This window comes from Sceloporus undulatus, unplaced genomic scaffold, assembly GCF_019175285.1.
Source record: "Sceloporus undulatus isolate JIND9_A2432 ecotype Alabama unplaced genomic scaffold, SceUnd_v1.1 scaffold_14, whole genome shotgun sequence".
NCBI lineage: Eukaryota > Metazoa > Chordata > Lepidosauria > Squamata > Phrynosomatidae > Sceloporus > Sceloporus undulatus.
In genome coordinates this window covers 2,455,857-2,475,831 of record NW_024802936.1, presented here as the reverse complement: position 1 = coordinate 2,475,831, position 19,975 = coordinate 2,455,857, and the positions used below count along the sequence as shown (strand labels likewise).

Here is a 19,975-nt window from a genome sequence, read left to right as displayed (position 1 = left end):
AAATGTATTCCAGTGGAGGTGATATAGCCACAAATTTTGCTCAACCCACCACTAGTTTTAAAGAGGTTCACAGCACAAAACACCAGAGGTTATCTTTTCCAGGAGAAATGTGCAGATGCTTTACAGTGGGAAAAGAAGGGGCAGTAACTACTGTTCCCAGCGAGTAGGGGTTGGCAGGGGTGAGCTGGCTTGCCATTAGTCAATACTCTTCACAAGAGCACACAGAAAACTATTGGTAAGAGTGGTGTGTAGAGAGATCTTGTAGCACCTTTGAAACTAACACTCAAAGAATTGTTTTGTTATGCCATCCACAGCAGACTTCCAAGGTGAAGAAAGCACATCAGGAGAGAAAGAGGCAGGGCATCTCCTGCTATGCCCTCTCCAGCAGACCTGCCAAATGAAGGAAGCAGACTTCAGTTTCTCACCACCCTCCAGGCAAGTAGAAGAAACAGTTTCCAAGCAAGGCAAAAACACACCAGGATCCAAATTCCTTCCACCCCCTCATATCCTCCTCGAAACTGGAAAGGGAAGCCCCTTCCTTCAAGCAAAACCAAGACCAGGTGAAATATTGCAAATTGGAGCAACATAAATTAAAATTTGTCTCTACAAACTCACTGCCTCAAGAGGTGATAGATTTTTCTTCAGCTGAAGTTTTTAAAAGCACAGATTAGGCAGCCACCTATTAGGGTTGCTTTAATTGTGCATTTCCTTAACAGACAGGGTTTAAATTATATTATTCCAGTTCTGTGTTATAGACTAGTCTCTATAGTCAGACTTGTAGTAATCTAATCTAACCCCTGTCTGTTAAGGAAATGCACAATTAATGCAACCCTAATAGGTCATTGTCTAGTTTCTTTCTTTCCAAAACTTCAGTTGAAGAAAATCTACTAGTGGTGTAGACTTGCGTTGATTAACTTGGATTCAAGCCACTTCAGTGACATGACTTGGACTCAACATGGCAATAAATGATGTACTGACTCAACTCAACCCAAGGCTTGAGGAGGGGGTTGATATCTATTCAGCAGCCTGTCCCTGATGCACATTGGAAGCTTAGAATTCTATGATTCTGTTATTCTACAAAGCAGGAAATTTTGCATTTTAAGCCCTTCATATATTCAAACTTTGTGAGAATCCATGATGTTTGGTGCCTTTCATACAACAATCGGATATATTGCATAATGTTGTTTTAAACCCAGATCATTTGTTGTCCTAAACTTAATGCCTCAAGGTCAATCCATCCCAATAACCAATTTAATGATTAAAATCTTTAAAAGATTAAAATGAATGACATATTGTATAAACATTCACGGTAATTATTGTACAACTAATTTTGGATACAGTCAAGCAAGACATTTTTGTTTTGGGTTTGGCCTGAATTATACCTGGCTCTTCTGTGCATTTTTAAAGTAAATGCATTTTTAAATATTCCACGTAAATTGAAATACATGCTATTTAGTTAACGTATTCATGTTGGTTAATTTTTCTAAGTGACTGGATCTTTCACATAAAATATATTCTTATAAAAACAAATTGTTGGTGGGTCTCTGTTGTCAACATTTTCCTTGACCAGAAAAATGTACAGCTTTACTGAAAGAAAGTGGATAGACAAGAATTAAGATTTGGGAGGCCATCCCAAGGGCTGTTTTCATAATTTATTATTAATTCCAAAGGACATTTCTAGCAATGAAATAAGAGTTAATTCTAAATTTTAAAAAACATGAAATTAATTTTTCAACATAGAAAAATATTTTAAAGATTATTGAATCAGCAAACAGAATTTGGACCCTGAAGGCATAACAAGTATTCAAAAACTTTACTGTCATAGTTCTCTTTCAGCAAATATTATGGCATGAGTGTACTATAATTGCAAAGTTTAATTTTATGATGTTAATTTAACACACAAGAGAAAACTCGTGTCCCAATTATTTGTCCTATCTCCTTTCTCCCACAGTATTTTGGTGTCATTTTCATTTGCTGAAAACCTTCAGGTTTTATTTTCACTTGACCTTTACTATTTCTGAAGCTTATTTCAGGTTAGAAAGTTCTTTCAAGCAATGGAAAGAGAAATGACTTTTTGCCTTTAGATCCTGAAAGCTTTCACTTCTATTTTAAGGCAACCCTGGATTCAGTTTCTGAAGGATTTGGCTATGGAATAGTTGGCAATTTATTCTTGATAGCCCTGCATACTTTGCAACCAGATCCTCTGCCATGTCATTGTTAGCATATATTTTAGTACACAGAAAACAGGTGCCACAGAGTTATTACAAGTACACTTTGCAACTGCATCAGAACTCTGCTTGCTAGAAACAGAAGTAGAAAATCTGATTTATTTATAGAGAAGAATTTATAAGTTTGTCACCTGTGGCTGATCCAGGTTTTATCACTGCTGTCTCTGTAATGAAGTAGAAAGTCTCATTATAATGTTAGTTTGAATTCTGATTTTACAGAGTTCTTCAAGCAATCAGTTCAAATTATTCCCTTGCTTGTTGAGCACCCCTAATCCAGAAATTTGAAATCCTCCAGAAACCTAATTTTGCCACCAGCTACCCACTTCCGCCTTCAAGGTGGTGGCTGTAGCACTCTAGCACATTCATTTCTCAGATCCTAGTCTCTCTCTAGTCTCACATCTCTTACATAACACAAGTAGCGAATGAACAAGATGCAAGGCTGGAGAGAAACAAAAGAGCAGGAATACCACAACTGCTGCCTCAAAGATGGAAGTGGGCAGCTCATGGCAAAAAGATTCTGGAGGCAGACTGAGGATCTGTGAAATGGCACGTCTCTAAGCATAGTGCTTGGCGTGAATACGAACGTTGGGTACTTACCGTGATACGTTCATTTCCAGCAGATGAGGGTCCTGACATCCTCCTGCCATTTCACAGATCCTTACAAGTCTCTCCAGCCTCACAATTACACTACAGTTCTGCACTAGGCTATGTGTATATCCCAAGATCCCAGAGCAAAAATGGTTCTAGTCCCAATCTGTATTTTAGCTTGTATTGTTTCAAAGGAAACAGTACAATACTCACATGTAATTGACATGTGCATAGGTGCGTATACTGTTACAGACAAAAGGCATGATGTTCCAGGTATGATGTTCTTTTTAATTCATGTTACCACATTATAGAAAGAGACTGTGCAGTTATTCTACATTTCACAAATCTATGAATGTCATCTACAAAACACTCACCTGCATGTTAACCGACAAGGGGCCTCTCATTACTTTCTCTTGAGATTGTTCTGAATCAATCTCCATGAGCCCTGGCTATATCTGAAAATTCCATCTTCTTCTTACAGCCAATAGCTTTTGTTTTCCTGTGATCTATTAGTTTTGCTGCTTAACTCCATGCACTAATACTCTAAGCTAAAGACAGAGTGGAAACAGATAGGTTCTTTTAATTTCTTGGTGATACACGACTTAGCATGACTTAGCAGTTAAAACTGAGAAATGTACATGTGCTGTATACCATCTCCAAGACAAGCAAAGGCTTATCAGTATCTCCAAAGCACCCCTTCCGCATAAGTACATTGATAGAATGCTTAATAAATTCTCAATGGCTAATAATATAATCATGTCACTATTGGGGTGTGTTATGTTTAAACTAATTGCTTGACAGAAATAACATATGGATTAAAGTGATGTGCAGTAGATACTCTGCCTACTAATTTAAAAATCCTTTGACATGGCATTACAACAGCATTATAGAAAGAGGTGATGTAGAACTGGTTAATGATCTGGTTTTTTTAAACCACTAAATATGTTATAATAGCATCTAGTTTTTGTTCTGTGTGTTTGCCTAGGGCAAATCTATTTTATTTTCATTCTATTTTAGCTCATAATCGGGGGGAAACTTGGTTATTTTATCAAAACAGCAATGAACTATTATGTTTAATAACTATTTGGCAAGTAGCCTTTTAAAAAATCTTCTGTTTTTGAGACATTGCAGACATTCCAACATGATGCACCATAGTAACTATGCCCTATGACAGCTGCACATACACACACACACACACACACCCTTAGGCAGGGAAAACTGACTGGGTGGTCTGCAGTGTACTGCTACATTTAATGGACCAAAAGACAAATAAAGTAGACTAAGGGAGAACCAAAACATTGCAATTACTGCTGAATGCCAAACAGAACAAGACTCAGTAATATGAAGGCATGAAATTAAAATGCAAATGACAAAGTGGGCTTGTAAATTAGAGGCATTATTGGGTTAAAAACAAACCCAAATACATCACACAAAACTGGCATGTCTATGAATGCTACAGAAGAAAATGCTATTAGGAATTTTAAAAAGCTGGGCATCTTCTGACTCTGAATACCAGCTGAATATTTAAAAGATGCAATCTAAATGGAATAAATGAAACATAAGATACAATTTAATGTTATGAACATTTGTTCTCTAGCTCTAAGTTCTTGTCTCAGGTTGTATCCAGTTATGTTATGCTGGAGCAAGTTCCTTTCATCTGCAGAAATCTCAGGTTAATACTTGTGGCAGTGTCAATTGCAAACAAATGACTTCAACTAGGTGTTGCTTGTGTTCATTGTTCCTCCCTAAGCATTGTGTGCAACTGCTAGAAAAATGTTGCTAGCTTGTTTACTTTTCCCACTAGACTAATGTTGGATACAATCACTGACAAGCTAGTTAAGCTTCTTAACTCAGTAACTTTTTGGAACTTACTTTATGGGGAACAAAACCTCTCCTAAATGAACTACTTAATTCCCAAGTCTTTCAAGTCTTCAGGAAAATTACAATTGTTGCACAAAACACTGGTTTGCTTTTACGTCAATTCATAATGTCTAAGGTTTCCCCTTAACCTATTACCAAAAAGATTAACTAGATCTAGTATTAGGAGAAAAGATTATTTGTTGACATAAAGATGAAAGATGTATTTATGCAGTTCTCCCCCACCCCAAAAACACTTCCTTCTCTCTATATAAAATCTAGAAATGCTCTATCTTTTACCTTTTTCTCACAGAGAAAGTGGTCCACGCAGTCATCACTTCAAAATGATTTGAAGAGTTTGTGGTAGATACTTACAGAACTGTGGCTGATTTTTCTGCTTAACTGAAAACCTTATTAGTGCTCAGTGGCTAAAGACTTACTTCACAAAGTATAGTATCCCATAATATTATCTATACTTTGCTCACAGTCAATTCAAAGTTGTTTTCCAGGACAGGGGATCTACTCCTGTTTTCACACAGTGCAGAAATAATCCAGTTTAAGATCACTTTAACTGTCCTGGCTCAGTGCCAGAGAACTAGGGGAACTGTAGTTTTGCGAGACATTTAGCTTTCTCTGTTGGTGACTTCTGGTGCTAAAATAAATTATAATTCCCAGCATTCCCTAGCATTGAGCCAAGGCAGCTAAAACAGTCTCAAACTGGATTATTTCTGCACTGTGTTTTGGACCTTAGATGAAATAAACTCATCTTTCAATAAAACTTTGACAGCAATACTCTTTTCACATGGTATATTTTGTCACAAAAACTTTGTAATATGTGTTTTAGAAAGCTGAGTATCTAGCAAGAAAGTTGGACAAAGCAGATTTATCTTGCTGACTCAAAACATATCCACCCTCATAATGTACTCATATAACATGCTTTTGGTGACCAAGATTTCACACAACATTCATCATTGGTAACTAAATTTACTCAATTTGCACAAATCTATTTAGATGAAAAGCTCAAGAGAAGTGCCTGGTAAGACTGGCCCTCTAAAGAAGAGTATAAATACAGCCAACTCTGTAAAGCTCTATGGGTGCCACATATGCAGCAAGGTGAGCAAACCACTTCTTTTACTCCATTTCTTATTATGTGTAAATAATGACCTTCAACATTTATCAACAAGGCATATTCTTAGATGCTTTATAGATCAAGTGTCTGTATTATTGAAGCAATAAGTAGGAGCCAGAAAGCAGAATATAAAAGAACACGCAAGTTGCATGGTGCTCACCCTCTATTCAAAAGAGTCAGGGTTGAGGAAACTGGGCCTCCAGATATTGTTCAACTCCAACTCTCATTAGCCCCAGTAGTTGAATATCTGGAGGGCTATAGGTTCCCCAATCCTAGTTGATGTTGACAGTTCAATCTAAATGAAAGAAACAGTGATTTCCATGTTAACACCTGGATTTCATATCGTCCAATGTTCAGTATCCGATTTTTTGTTGTTTATTGGTTTTATTTACTAGAAAGCTTGAGCTCTGGACTGTAAACATTTAGTAAAAGCACATGCTTCACAATTCAGCATTTGAGGTATTTTATTGATATAGCAATCTTATTTCAAAATGGCATTATTACAAAATGTAAAAATCCAGCTAAACCAGAAAAATTGAGACCTTTTTTCCTGGGCCCTCAGCGTTGCTCATCTTACCCTCCAACACTTTTTACACAATTACAATCCCTATTGCCGGCCTGATTACACAGGTGCAAGATGTGCCAGAATGGCCTGGTATAGATAAATACATCAAGAAAGGCAAAAGCTGTAAAGCTAAATGCATGCAACAGGTTCTACCAGGAAAAAAACCCTCAAAGATAACCGCAAGTGAGATCTAAAGAGAACTGCAGAGGAAAGAGTTCTGTTTTAGTCATCTTTGTCTTTTGCTCCATGTTTAAGGATGCGTGTGAACTCAATGTAACTGAAATTGCCCTTTTTATCAATTGGTGCCTCTCTGAACAGCTCATCTACTTCTTCATCTGTAAACCTGTCTCCCATTGTCGTCAGCAGTTCTCTCAGGTAGTCCTCTTGAATGAAGCCTAAAAATACAAAATATCAGGCAAAAATTGTTCATTACATTTCCACACACAAGCAAAGTCTATATAATTGCATAAATATATTTGGTGTAATTAAATATACTTGCAGCATAGACAAAACACGTCATTGAAACCTAAAATGCTACAGCTTTCAAAATTGTATTGATACAGTGATCATGTTCTACCATTACATAGTTTGCTTCAAGCCAATAAAACACTGTATTTATAGTTTTCTAGGAACATTAAAAGTAATGGATTTAAATACAGGTTGATTCTCCCTTACACAAAATGCTTAATAATACCAAGTGTTTTGGATTTTTTCAGATTCTGGAATATTTCCATATACATAATGAGGTATCTTGGAGATGGGACCCAACTCTAAACATGGAATTTATGTTTCGTAGTCACCTTACAAATATAGCCTGAAGGTGATTTTATATTATAGCCTGAAGGTAATATAATTTTTAATGATTTTGTGCATGAAAGAAAGTTTATATACACTGAATTAGCAGAAACCAAAGATGTTACAATCTCAGCCACCCATGTAGACAATTTAGGATTATTCTAGATAAGGAATTATCAACATGTGTATTATTATGCCCCACCCCTTTAAGTTTGATTCCTGGTTTCAACATCAATGCTTATATATATGCAGGCACAGAAAAGGTCTCAAACCCCAGGACTGTAACAGTGGTGGGCTGGCATGTAAATTAAGAGCTATATGGGTTATATGACTCCCATTACTCCAATAAAGGACGGATTTTAAGTGGTTTTTATGTAGGGTGTTAAACAAAACAAAACAAGCTTCATTTATATACTGCTTCATACCGCCTAAGCAGTGTCTAAGCGGTTTACTAAGCTAATTTGCCCCCAACAGTCTGGGTACTCATTTTAGCCACCTCGGAAGGATGCAAGCCTGAGTCAAGCTTGAGCCCTTTTGCTGGTCTTGAACTCGCAACCTTATGGTTTTGAGTGAGTGGCTGCAGTACAGGCATTTAACCACTGCGCCACCCAGAACAGGAGTTGCATAAATCTGGTGAAGACAATCATGATCTCCTCCTCCACAGGGTTGGTTTGTGAATATGCCATCCTGCTTGGGAGGTTTTTCAAGACTCAAAAGCAATATTTCACTTCTGTCTCCACTTTATATTTTAATGATAGATCTCAAAGTGTTCACACAGTGTGCCATTTCTGGTATTTTAGTATCCCACCTGTTGCTTCTTCATCAAAGCAAGCAAAGGCATTCCTGATTACATCTTCTGGATCAGTACCATTTAATTTCTCTCCAAACATTGTGAGAAACATAGTAAAATTTATGGGTCCTGGAGCTTCATTCATCATGGCATCTAGGTATTCATCAGTTGGATTCTTCCCTACAACAAAACATTATCATTTTAATGACAATCCATACTATGAGTTTCTTGATTGATTTCATTTCATAATGCAGTTCTAAAATGTTATGATAAAAACTTCTGGTTCACAAATAAAGAGATTGTTATTTCTTCACACAAAAACAATTTAGCCAGAAAGAAAAAAGAAATTACCAAGTGAAGCAAGCATATCGTGCAGGTCTTCTTTGTCAATGAAACCATCTCTGTTTTGATCAATCATATTAAATGCTTCTTTGAATTCTTGAATTTGAGACTGATCAAACATAGCAAACACATTGGAAGTAGCCCGCTGAGGGCGCTTCTTTGTGGTCTTAGTCTTTGCCCTTTTGCTTGACATGGTGACTGCTGGATTCTAGGACAGAAAGAAAATACTGTCACTGAAAAGTATACTGCCAAAAAGAAAATATATGGTATACACATCGTTTATAAAACTATTTTCCTCAATTCAAAAATGTAACTATTATTTATATTTTGGCAAAATTCTTTACCTAAACTGTGTGTGTAAAACATTCTAGAATAAAAAAAATTAACAAGTTGATAATTAGAAAGATTCACCATGTTGGTTGTTCATTGGAAAATCAGGTACAAATTCCTATTCAGCCAAGATACACAACAGGCGGTCTTAAAGCACATTATGTCAGACTGATTAACCTCCGAGTGTAGCTATGAAGTTTAACACAACACTTTGAAATGTCAAAAGGGTGGGATATGGTTAGATTTTCAAAAGTAAAATATAGGAACACCTAAATGTTCAAGTACAAGAACAATCCTGATTTTACTTTCATAGCTTTGAGGAAAGGTGGGAAATAAAAATCATCATCGTCGTCGTCATCATCATCATCATCCATAGTACAGTGGACCCTTGCCTTACGCAGGGCATCTGTTCCGGATCTCCCGCTCATGTAAGGCGAATTCCGCCTATGCTCAAGCCCCATTCATTTGAATGGGACGCGCCGCCCCTTGCGCCCTGCACGCCCCCCATGGCTTGAGCGCATGTGCTCAAAGCCACATATAACGTGGGCGTGCTGTATGACACTATACAACCTTGTCAAAGGGAAACCTTTACCTTTACATCATATATACTACTTTCTTGAGGCAGCAAACTGGGACTGAAGGGAACAGTTCCTCACTTTTTTTAGTCGTCCTTACTATTCTGGAGCTTAATAACCACAATTTGTTAATAAAATCATTCCTCAATACAGTTGGTCCTCCACATGTGAGGCTTTGACTTTTGTGGATTTGATTATTTGTAGTTTTGATTAATATGTTTCCTCTAGGAATCTCTGGGTTCCCCAGCACAACTCTGCCAGAAGTTGACTATAGAGTTGTGCTGAAGAATTTAGAAGTTCCTCGAGAAAACATTTCTCTGGGCAGTTGTAGGTTCTCCATCATGTTCTATGATCAACTTCTGGCAGATATTAACCATAGAGTTGCACTGGAGGACCTGGAGATTCCTAGAGAGTGTTTTCTCAGGTAATAAGAATAGTGTTTTGTTTTTTTTAATTTGTGTTTTTTTCACATTCATGGGGATCCTTCACTCTTAACCCCAGTGAATGTGGAGGGACCACTGTATATCCGGATGCACTTCTCTACTAAGTTATCCTTGCATTTATTTTGTATTTTAAAGAAAAAAGGGTTAGTCATCTTGCTGATCAGCTGTTTTGAAAACAGAATATATTTTGTGTTATTTATGTCCTTGCTCTACAATAAATAAATAAATAAATAAATAAATAAAAATTTAAAAAAATTAGCAAGCCAAAACTAATCAGCTTTCATATTGTCCAGTTTTGTTTTGTTTTTTGGTCTAATAAGACCATGTTAAATGTCTAGCCTCAGAAATGTTAAACCTGCTTGCCAAGAGAAAACAGCTTTTTATACCACACATCACATCATGCCTGAAATCCTGGATAATATTCCATTAACAAAGCAATAAACAAGAACACATAATAAATTTGTTAGTCTGTAGAGTGCTACAGGATTCTTTGTTTATGCTGAGGCAAACTAACATAGCTACTGTTTTGGGAAAAAGTACTCAAAAACATTTTTAATTTGTGGGGTTTTTTTAATACTGCCAATTACAATACTATTAATTAGGAATATTTAGTAAAATAACCTAACCAGCAATACTGAACATTTGTAACATATCAATTTATTTCAAGAACAGAAAAATACAACCACATTGGAAGGTGAGAACTGTAAACCATTTAAAGTCTTAAAACATCCTCATTACATATGTTACTTTTTGCAGCATTAGTGGAAGCCAGGATGACTAAACTGAGGCTGTCATACTTTGGCATCACGAAAAGGTACGGATCATTGGAAAAGATAATGATGGAGAGGTAGACGGCAGCAAAAAAAGAGGAAGACACATGCCAGATATGGTTAGATTCTGACTGAAGTCATAGGCTTGAGCCTGCAGGACCAGAGCAGAGCAGTGGAGGACAGGAGGTCTTGGAGGTATCTCAACCCTAGAGTCACCATGAGTTGAAGTCAACTTGAGGGCAGTTAACACACACAGTGATTTCTACTACTTAGTTGCAAATCATTTATATTTCATTTTATAGTAAATTATTTGAAAACTGGAGCAATACTTAAGAGTGTTTATGCTTCAACTTTTCCTTTTCTAAAGCCCAGTTTATCCAAGATGAGCAAAATAATTTTGGACTCATGTGTTCGTTAGTTGACGCAAGGGAATAACTCATATGTATCTGGATTGCTCCTTATGCCATCTATAGAATTTATCTTTCATCTTTATGTCAACAAACCACAAAATGTTAAAAAAAAAAAACCCTATTAAAACATTACCACCTAATCGGTCAAAGCCCCCCTCAGCAACAATAAAACTTAGATGCCAAAGACATGTCTTCACCTGCCAGTGAAGAGTAGAAAGGATGTGCCTAGCCTAGCCTCCTTCAGCAATGGGTTTGAGGGTCTAGGAGCAGGGATTGAGAAAGTAACCTTCCACAGCCCTACCATATGTGCCTCCCTAGCTAAAAAAATATATAAAACTGCTGATTAACATTTAAAAAAACCCACACTGTATAGTGTGTACTAGTCTTAGTAACATCCTGATTCAATTTTAGCATTTCATTCACTGGGTTCCATTCTACATACGGAACCTTCTTCATGTAGTTTTATAACAAACTCCTATTTGTACAAAGTGTAAAAATACCCAAAAAAAGTGAGATTACTAGAAAACTACAATTTAAAAATCTGTTTCAATCTAACAACATTGCATAACTATTTAAACTGCCCAGAAACTTAGTCATAAATGAATTTCCTGACAAACCATACATCTTTGTTGGAAAAAATTCTTACCATATCTCAGTACAAAACGGTGGTCCAGTGGTTTACCCAGCTCTCAGATGGTAAGAAAAGATGCTTTACATGAGTTATATTCTAACGGGAGATCTACAAATAGCATCACTGATTTCATCCACTGATTAATTTCACAATTTAAAGCTTGTGTTCCATCTACAACAGTCCTCTGACACAGTGGAACATGAATTACTGACAGACTAAAAATAAGCTCATGTACAAGTCACCCGACAAACATTCATTGCCCTATATCCAGAATAGCATAAGCACAATGCACAATCTGGAATTTTCCATTCAATTAGCTCCGTTTCTCACATAAATTTTAGCAGCTGACATGTCCAGTCATATAAGCCAAGGTTTGGAGATTTAAACAGATTCAGGATTTCATGATAATTTTTCTTCAAGAATATGTCTATGTAAGAAGCATGTTTACAATTTGTATGTGACCATGCAATCAATACATACACTCCATATGACTATCACATGCAGCCCCCTTGTCAATGTAACCCAAATTCAAACAAATGGGGTAGTGTTTAGAGATGGTGCAGTACAAATGAAACTCAGGTTCAAATCTTCACTTGGCCACAAATTTAATGGGTGACCTTGGGGCACCAATCATTATGATACACCTAATCTACCCCATAGAGTTACTGTGTGGTTAAAAGCAGGGACTATGTATGCTTCCTTGAGTTCCTTGGAAGAAGGGCAGGATATAAATATAAAAAATAAACAGCATTTAGCCTTGTAATTGAGTATTATTCCAGTACATAAAACTATTAACCCTAAATCCAATTGTTAGGCCCTATTAAAGACCTGCTGAATCAACATAAATTTGAGATTTTCTGAGAGATAATTAAAATGGTCTCTGCCTTTATCAAGAATGTAAGTGCGAAAACATCCAAGGTCTGTTTCTATAGCAAAAGAACAAAAAACAAAAAAATAAGATTATCAGTCCATCCAGTTAACTTCCTGATTTTTGTAGACTAATGTAAAAACAACTACTGTACAACTTGATAGATACTAAACAGAAAACTGCCCATGTATTTCTCCACTTTCATACACGCTTTATTTATTTACTAAAATTGTTTCACTTTGCTGCCCCAAACAGTAAATAAAACAGACTGAAACATTATTTAAAAATTGATACCAAAATATTTAAGAAGTCAGTCTGAAAACAGTAAACTTTAGGTTTATTCAAACTGTGCAAGTTAAATGAATCGGGATAACTGTACAGTTGAAGAATACACTGAAATGGCTAAAAGATGTAAAAGATCTTGGCTTGGCTTTGGCCACTAATATACAAAATAGTTCTTTGTAGATCTGGTAATTCATGCATATCCAGTAGCCACCTATGAAACCTATCATAGGGATCTCAAAACAAAAAGTATCAGGAGAGAAAGCAGAGCTCTCACAACCGCAGTGCCACTATCCAGGAGCTTAGCCATTCCATCCCCCCTCCATTCCCTGTATATTGATTTTAGACAGTCAGCATTTAGGTCCATAACACACTGCAGAAATAATCCAGGTTGAGAGCACTTTAACTGCCCTGGCTCAGGCTAGGGAATTCTGGGAATTGTAGTTTCTGTGAGACACTTAGCCTTCTCTGCCAGACAGCTCTGGTACCACAATAAACTACAATTCCCAGGATTCTGTAGCACTGAGTTAGGGCACGCAAACTGGATTACTTCTGCAGTGTGTTTTGGACCATAGTTCCCACAAAGCACGCTCAGTTCCTACTGGGCTGTTTTGATCCTCCCTAGTTTTTTCTAAGGAGATATATATGAGGACCAACCTGCAGATTATTTGCTATCTGCATAAAAGTTCCATTCTCCTGGCAAATTAAAAAAGAAAGTTCTTAAGTAGTTCCAAATGTGTTTCACATTGCCAGGCCTTTAACATTAGAGATTTACTGTCAGGTTTCAAGTTGACCTCTTCTGAACAAAACCCACAGTTGCTGTGTGGTGGTGCACAACACAACTGCATTTAGTTTTAAGCACCATTTTTTCCCCAGGGATCTATCCACATTCATATAAATTCAAGCAAACCAAAGAAGATGCTTACAGACTTCACATACCAGGTTACTACACACTGTAATGAACTGTAAAGCAAACAAAGCTGGTTATACACAAATAGTCTATTCTGATCACCTTATCTCAGCAAACGTTTTAGTTCACATTTATATTTAGATATTTGTTCAAGTTAGCTATTTAATCAGCTGAGGTTTTGCTACTGGAGCTGGAATCTTAGTAGAGGGCGACTCCTCCTTTAAGATGGCTTCCTTTGGAATGCACTAGAAAGGAGGATTCATGACGGCTGGGAAAATATTTCAAATTCCTAGACAGGAACAGCACTTTCTGAATGGTGAGGAATTTTCTAATGCCTCACTGTAAAATAGCCAACTTTTTCTTGCTCTGTGTTCTACATGAAGAACATTAACCATCTATATAGTTATTCTGGAGCTGTTTTATTTTCATTAAACTACTAAGTGTGTGGTTCCAATGTGAACTGGGGAAAATTTACCCTCCATATTTTACAGTGTCAGGGAGAAACAGATCTATAGGATGTTTTGCTAGGATTATTCACTTAAAAGAGATTGCATTTCTGGGTTTGACATTTGGAATAAAGTTGTTCCAACTCCAGCTTGGCTTCCAACTACAGAAGAATTCACTGTAAGCCATCAAAAATTCACCCAGCACAGTACTGTATGTCAAAGAAACAACTTGGGTGTATCCACACTGGTATTCTCCCTTAAAAGTAAAGTCTTGGGATACAGATAGTTACGTAAATCTTGTTCATGAAATAGACTGAAATATCACCTGAGGCAAAGTTACCAGTCAGCATCATGACTAAACTGGAATTTGAACCTGAGTCCCTGATTTTTAGTCTGACACTAGTTATCTCACCACATTAGCACAAGTTTGGGTTACCTTAAAGATACCACAACTGTCTTGGCTGCTTCTCAAAAAGTTATCGTAGCTCCAAAACACACCACAGAAATAATCCAGTTTGAGACCACTTTAACTGCCCTGGCTCAATGCTAGGGAATTCTGGGAACTGTAGTTTTGTGAGACACTCAGCTTTCTCTGTCAGATAGCTCTGGCACCACAGTAAACTACAGTTCCCAGCATTCCCTAGAACTGATCCAGGGCAGTTACAGCAGTCTTGAACTGGATTATTTCTGCATTGTGTTTTGGACCAAAGTAAGCTTTGGGACCCTCCTCAAACTGGAGGGAGCCGTCCATGACCTACTGTACTACAGACCACTTGTCTGGAAAGGGTTACAAGTTGAGTCTCCATTATCTGGAAGCCCAAAAACTGAAATACTCCAAGGTCCAAAACTGTCCACATGGGTGACTGAGACAGTGACACCTTTGCTTCCCGATGGTTCAATGTACACAAATTTGTTTCATGCAGATTACTTTCAGGCTACATGTATTAGGTGTATACAAAACGTACATGAATTTCATGTTTGGATTAAAAAACAGTGCGGTGTAGTGGTTTGAGTGTTGGACTACGGCTCTGGATTCGATTCCCCACTCAGCCATGAAACCTACTGGGTGACCTTGGGCAAGTCACATGCTCTCAGCCTCAGGGGAAGGCAGTGGCAAGAAATCTCTGAAGAAATCTTGCCGATTTTAGGGTCATTGTAAGCTGGTAACAACTTGAAATTACATCACACACATACACATCTCCAAATCCCAAACAATTCTGGTCTCAAGCATTTCAGATAAGGGAGACTCAACCAGTACCTGAAGGCCCAGCCATTGCGGAAGAGTGACTTTTTAACTAGCAGACCATTTTGGTTTTTGGAAGCTCTCCCAGTTAACAAACAAGAGTAACCTCGCCCTCAAGGCCTAGAGACGGATGCAGCTATGGATGCAGCCATTTCCTGACCGTCCCTTTCTGCGAGAGGCACAGTGGAGTTCCTATGCTTTGGGAGAAAGGAGGAAATCATCCTTGCTACTTTACCCCAAAGGATCCTGAAAGACGTATGAGTACTGTATAAGCTTTTGTAGACTTGGTCTGCTTCCTAAGATGCAGGACAGGCTAGTATCGCCCCTCAATTCACTTTAGCATCTCCATAAGTCAGAAACGACTTGAAGGCGCCCAACAGCAACTAACAGACAAAACACATACACATTAAAACAATCCACAGTTAACACTTACAATTTAGTAGACCAAATCTATGAAAACTTATTCTACAACTCCTTTTGCCCACTTAGTCTCAAAGGTACTACAAGATCCCTCTGCATGCTGGATTTCCCAGAATAACATGGCTATCTATGGGTGTAGAAATAACGCGGCTTATTACCGCTTTAAGTGCTGTAGCCCCATCCTATGGAATCCTGGGTTTTGTGTTTTTGCAAGGTCTGTTGCCTTCTCTGCCAGAGTGATGGTGACGCCTCACAAAACTACAAACCCAGGACTCTGTAGGAGGGAGTCATTGCAGTTCAAGTGTGTGTGTATGTGAATGAGGAGTCAAACGGCATTATTTCTACTGTTTCCCTTGGGCAAGTCACACTCTCTCAGCCTCAGAGGATGGCCATGGCAAACCCATTGTGAAGAAACTTGCCAAGAAAACCATAAAATAGGGTCACCACAGGAAACTACTTGAAGGCACCCAACAACAACAAAGATGCACCCTATGTCTCTGACTGAAGTCTACAAAAGCTCATGCTGCCAACCCCTTTCTTTCAGTTAATCTCAAAGGTGCTACAAGATCTCTCTGCAAACTGATTCTACAGACTAACATGGCTATACTTGAATTCTCCATCTGTGTCTCTGAATTTGGCTCCGTTGCATTCATTCTCACACCCCACAAACCACCCAAGGAAGGTGGTTTTGAAATCCATGATCAAAGGGGGGAACGAGGAAGGGACGGCAGGGAGTCACCCCAAGCAGTGGTGCAAATAGGAGGTTACAGGGGGTGCAGACCACACCAGGTGGCACCCTAAGGAGTGAAATGTACTGAGGCCAGTATTGCTGCCACAAGGTTGTGAGTTCGATCCCAGGAGGGCTCCAAGGTCCACTCAGCCTTGCCTCCTTCCGTAGATCACTAAAATGAGTACCCAGCTTGTTGGAGGCAATTAGCTTACAGACTGTAAACCACTTAGGGCCTACTTAGTTCAGTATGAAGCAGTATACAAATATTGGCCATTGGCTTCCACTCCACCAAATGCATCTGAGGAAGTAGACCGAAGCCTACGAAAGCTCCTGTTGCCAACTTTTCTTTCAGCAAGCCTCAAAAATGCTACAAGATTTTCCCCCTCAAATACTGATTCTACAGACCGACACGGCTATAGCCCTGAATTCGATATTTATTGTGTGTGTGCAGGTACAACGTCGTAATTTAACTTCGCTCATTGCTTTACGTCACATTGACGTGGTTCGGCAGTATGCGGGAGTTACGATTTATTAAGTAAAGTCAGCACGAAAAAAACCCAACATGAATAAGTCTTATTTATTTATTTATTTATTTACATCCCGCCTTTCTCCCAAGTTGGGACCCAAGGCGGCCTACAGACACGTTCACCTTTGCCCCCAGAAGGTGTGGTATGGGAGGAAGTGAGTGTTTAGGGGCGACATTATGAGCTACAGTACTAGGTGACACACACCAGTGTTATTGAGAAGGCACTGGGCGCAGGCGTCTGAGGGAGACGAAGGGGCTACTGAAGCCCCCTTTAATCTTCCTCAGCGGCCGTTGCCATGACAGCCGCGCCCTCGAAGGGAGGTCAAAAAACCGTCGCATGAGGAGCGCGAGGAAGACTCGCGGCCCCTCCCCCATCGGACGCCTCGCGCCCCGCAAACTCCCCAACTCAAAAGAAAGCGCGAGGGTGGGCGAGTCCATTCCTCAACACCCCCCCGCCGCGTTCACCTCCTTTTGCCTTATTCCCCCCCCATTCCACTGTCCCAAATGGACCCGCCCACCAACCGACACTCTCTCTCTCTCTCTCACCTGGCAACGTAGAACGTTCGGCTTCTGAAAATTCCAAGGGGAAAAAATACCAACGCTGGCGGTTGGGTGAGCCAGGGAAGAAGCCAAGAGCCTCGACACTTCCGGAGAACACCAATACCGGGATGTACTATTATCGATAGGGGGGGAGTGAGAAGGATGAAACAGAATTTGGTTGCGTCGTCAGCAGCAGGACCCAAATAAATAAATAAATAATCGGTTTCTTCTCTCAAGAGGTTCTTCTTTGCACACTCACTCACACACACACAAAAACCAACCCTCGTAGTGGGAGATGATGATGATGACTTCCCCCCCTGGAGGCTGTTGAGTTGGTACAGCCCAGTGCGCTCACCGCATTCCAGAGGGTTAGGCGTGGCCACAGAAAGGGAGGAAGAAGTGGAGCGTTTATGCGCATGCGCGCGAAGGAATGTGGTTCTAATGACCTTGTAAGGGAATGGAGGCGCTTTTTCCTGTTTGTTGGATGGGCGCGGCGGCGGTGACGACAACAGGGGGCGTGGCAAAGTGACGTAGGTGAAGCCGAATGCCCGTGATGGGCGGAGTCTCCCGTTTCTATTGCTTTACAGTGGTGCGGGAGTTCCTTCCGCCAGTCTTTCCACTAGTAGCATGGTGTCATCCATATACTATCCAGTGGTCCCTAAACTGTGCCCTTGAATAAGAGATTTTGGACTTCAGCTCCCAGAATCCCAGGCTATTGGCCAACATGGCTGAGGCTTCTGGGAGCTGTAGTCCAAAATCCTCTTAAAGGGGTACATTTTGGGAACCCCTGTATTGGTGTGCCTTCCTCCTATCTTCACTCCTCTCCCATCTGAGAGTAGGCCTGCTCTTACTACATTTTAAGTTGAACAGATAGTGTTATAAAATCCAGCCTTGCCTGGTCCCTTTGCCGATTAGGAACCAGCCTCCATATTCTGTTCTGACAGTAGCCTCTTGTCCTAAATACAGACTCCCATCATGTCTTTAAGAGCACTCCCTACTGAGCACAGTTTTCAACTGCCGCATCACACAGAGTAATGTGATTCTAGGCTGCATCAATAGAAGTACACTTGTCCCTCCATATTTCCCAGGGTTAGGGGCACAAGACCCCTGTGAATATGGAAATAACAAAAACACCTGTTTTTACCTGAGAGGACACCTCTCTAGGAATCCCTAAGTCCTCCAGTGCAACTCTATGGTCAACGTCCGACAGACACTGACCACAGAACTGCCCTGGAGGAGCTACAAATGTTCTGGGCCCCACAATTCAAAAGGGATGTGGAGAAACTGGAGCATGTCTAAAGGAGGGCAACTAAAATGGTGAAGGGTCTGGAAACTGTGCCCTATGAGGAAAGACTTAGGGAGCTGGGCGTGTTTGGCCTGGAGAAGAGAAGGTTAAGAGGTGATATGAGAGCCCTATTTAAATATTTGAAGAGATGTCATACTGAAGATGGAGCAAATTTGTTTTCTGCAGCTCCAGTTTGAGATTGGTTTAATTGCTCTGGCTCAGTGCTAGGGAATCCTGGGAACTGTAGTTTGTTATGGCACCAGAGCTCTCTGAGAAAGAAGGCTAAATATCTCGTGAAACCACAGTTCCCAGAATTTCCTAGCATTGAGCCAGGACTGTTAAAGTGGTGTCAAAGTGCAGTGTGATTTGGCACAGAGAGGGCGATTCAGGGTAGAAATTGCTGTTCATGGAGAGGGAATGGTTAACTCTTCCCTCCTTCTGTTACATCAGTTCCTTGAAAATCACCTCCAACAGCATTTTTAAAAGGCTACTGGCACCAGTAGTGGCCTAAATATCCTAAAGGCACCTAATTTCATCTGATCCTGGAATCTAAGCAGGGTTAGCCTTGGTTAGGAGTTGGATGGGAAACTGCTAAAGACTACAACATGCTGTACTCTATATTTCAGAGGAAGGAGCCAGCAAAACCACCTCAGAGTATTCCTTGTGTAAGAAAACCCTATGAACTTCACAGGGTCGCCATTAGCTGGCAGACAAGCTCTTGAATTTCATAGGATTTTCTTTAGGCAAGGAATACTAAGAGGTGGTTTTGACATTTCTTTACTTTGAAATAGCACCTACAGCACCTGGTATATGAAGGCACACACACACATCAGTGGACACTTGTGTCCAGTTATCTGTGACCCTGGCCTAGAAATACCTCTGCTCTACTCCATTAGTACTCGCCATTGTCTGAACCACTTCCTCCTACACACACTGCATTGTGTAGCCATTGAGCAGATGCAGTCTTATCACAGGTGTTTTTTAAAACCCGTTTCCTTGTTGTCCCCCATTTGTGGCTCTCCCCAATACTTCTGCAAACCTTGAAGTTCCTATGTGTGTCTCAACACCTCTTTCTTGTTTCTCAGTGGTCCTCTTCTGGCCACAATCCTGTCAGCACTTGTAGACTGGTAAAGAAATCTAGAATCTTCATAGCAGAGGCTGGATGGCCATTTTTTGGAGATGCTTTTATTGTGCTGCATGGCAGGGGGTTGGACTGGATGGCCCTTGTGGTCTCTTCCAACTCTATGATCCTATCATTCTATGATCCTATGA

The 19,975-nt window shown here is 39.6% G+C and overlaps 1 protein-coding gene and 1 long non-coding RNA gene across 4 annotated transcripts; both read right to left on the bottom strand.

Annotated features, from left to right (window-relative positions):
* On the bottom strand, positions 1-5,285 carry LOC121917296. Its single transcript, XR_006100999.1, has 3 exons — positions 3,191-5,285; positions 2,360-2,392; positions 1-390 (listed from the first exon to the last, which is right to left on the bottom strand). It is a non-coding gene; the product is annotated as an uncharacterized LOC121917296 (long non-coding RNA).
* Positions 5,286-6,248: 963 nt separating this feature from the next.
* On the bottom strand, positions 6,249-17,851 carry LOC121917295 (myosin regulatory light chain 2, smooth muscle minor isoform-like). 3 transcript variants are annotated; one of them, XM_042443117.1, is made up of 5 exons: positions 17,700-17,851; positions 17,425-17,551; positions 8,304-8,502; positions 7,971-8,132; positions 6,249-6,762 (listed from the first exon to the last, which is right to left on the bottom strand). In XM_042443117.1, the coding sequence occupies exons 1-5, from the start codon at positions 17,834-17,836 to the stop codon at positions 6,590-6,592; spliced, it is 798 nt and encodes a 265-aa protein (XP_042299051.1). In that variant the 5' UTR covers positions 17,837-17,851; the 3' UTR covers positions 6,249-6,589. The 3 variants fall into 3 exon arrangements, with proteins under 3 accessions (XP_042299051.1, XP_042299052.1, XP_042299053.1); XM_042443118.1 differs by having other exon boundaries at positions 17,774-17,794; XM_042443119.1 differs by lacking the exons at positions 17,425-17,551; positions 17,700-17,851 and adding an exon at positions 11,469-11,607.
* Between the last annotated feature and the right edge of the window lie 2,124 nt (positions 17,852-19,975).

Bases quoted from the DNA above. Each gene is read 5' to 3' on its own strand.
- LOC121917295 (XM_042443117.1), bottom strand. From the start codon at position 17,836: ATGCGCATAAACGCTCCACTTCTTCCTCCCTTTCTGTGGCCACGCCTA. The intron at 8,503-17,424 runs GTGAGAGAGAGA...TTTCTGTCCTAG, and splicing joins CGAACGTTCTACGTTGCCAG to AATCCAGCAGTCACCATGTC. The intron at 8,133-8,303 runs GTAATTTCTTTT...GTTTTGTTGTAG, and splicing joins CGATATGCTTGCTTCACTTG to GGAAGAATCCAACTGATGAA.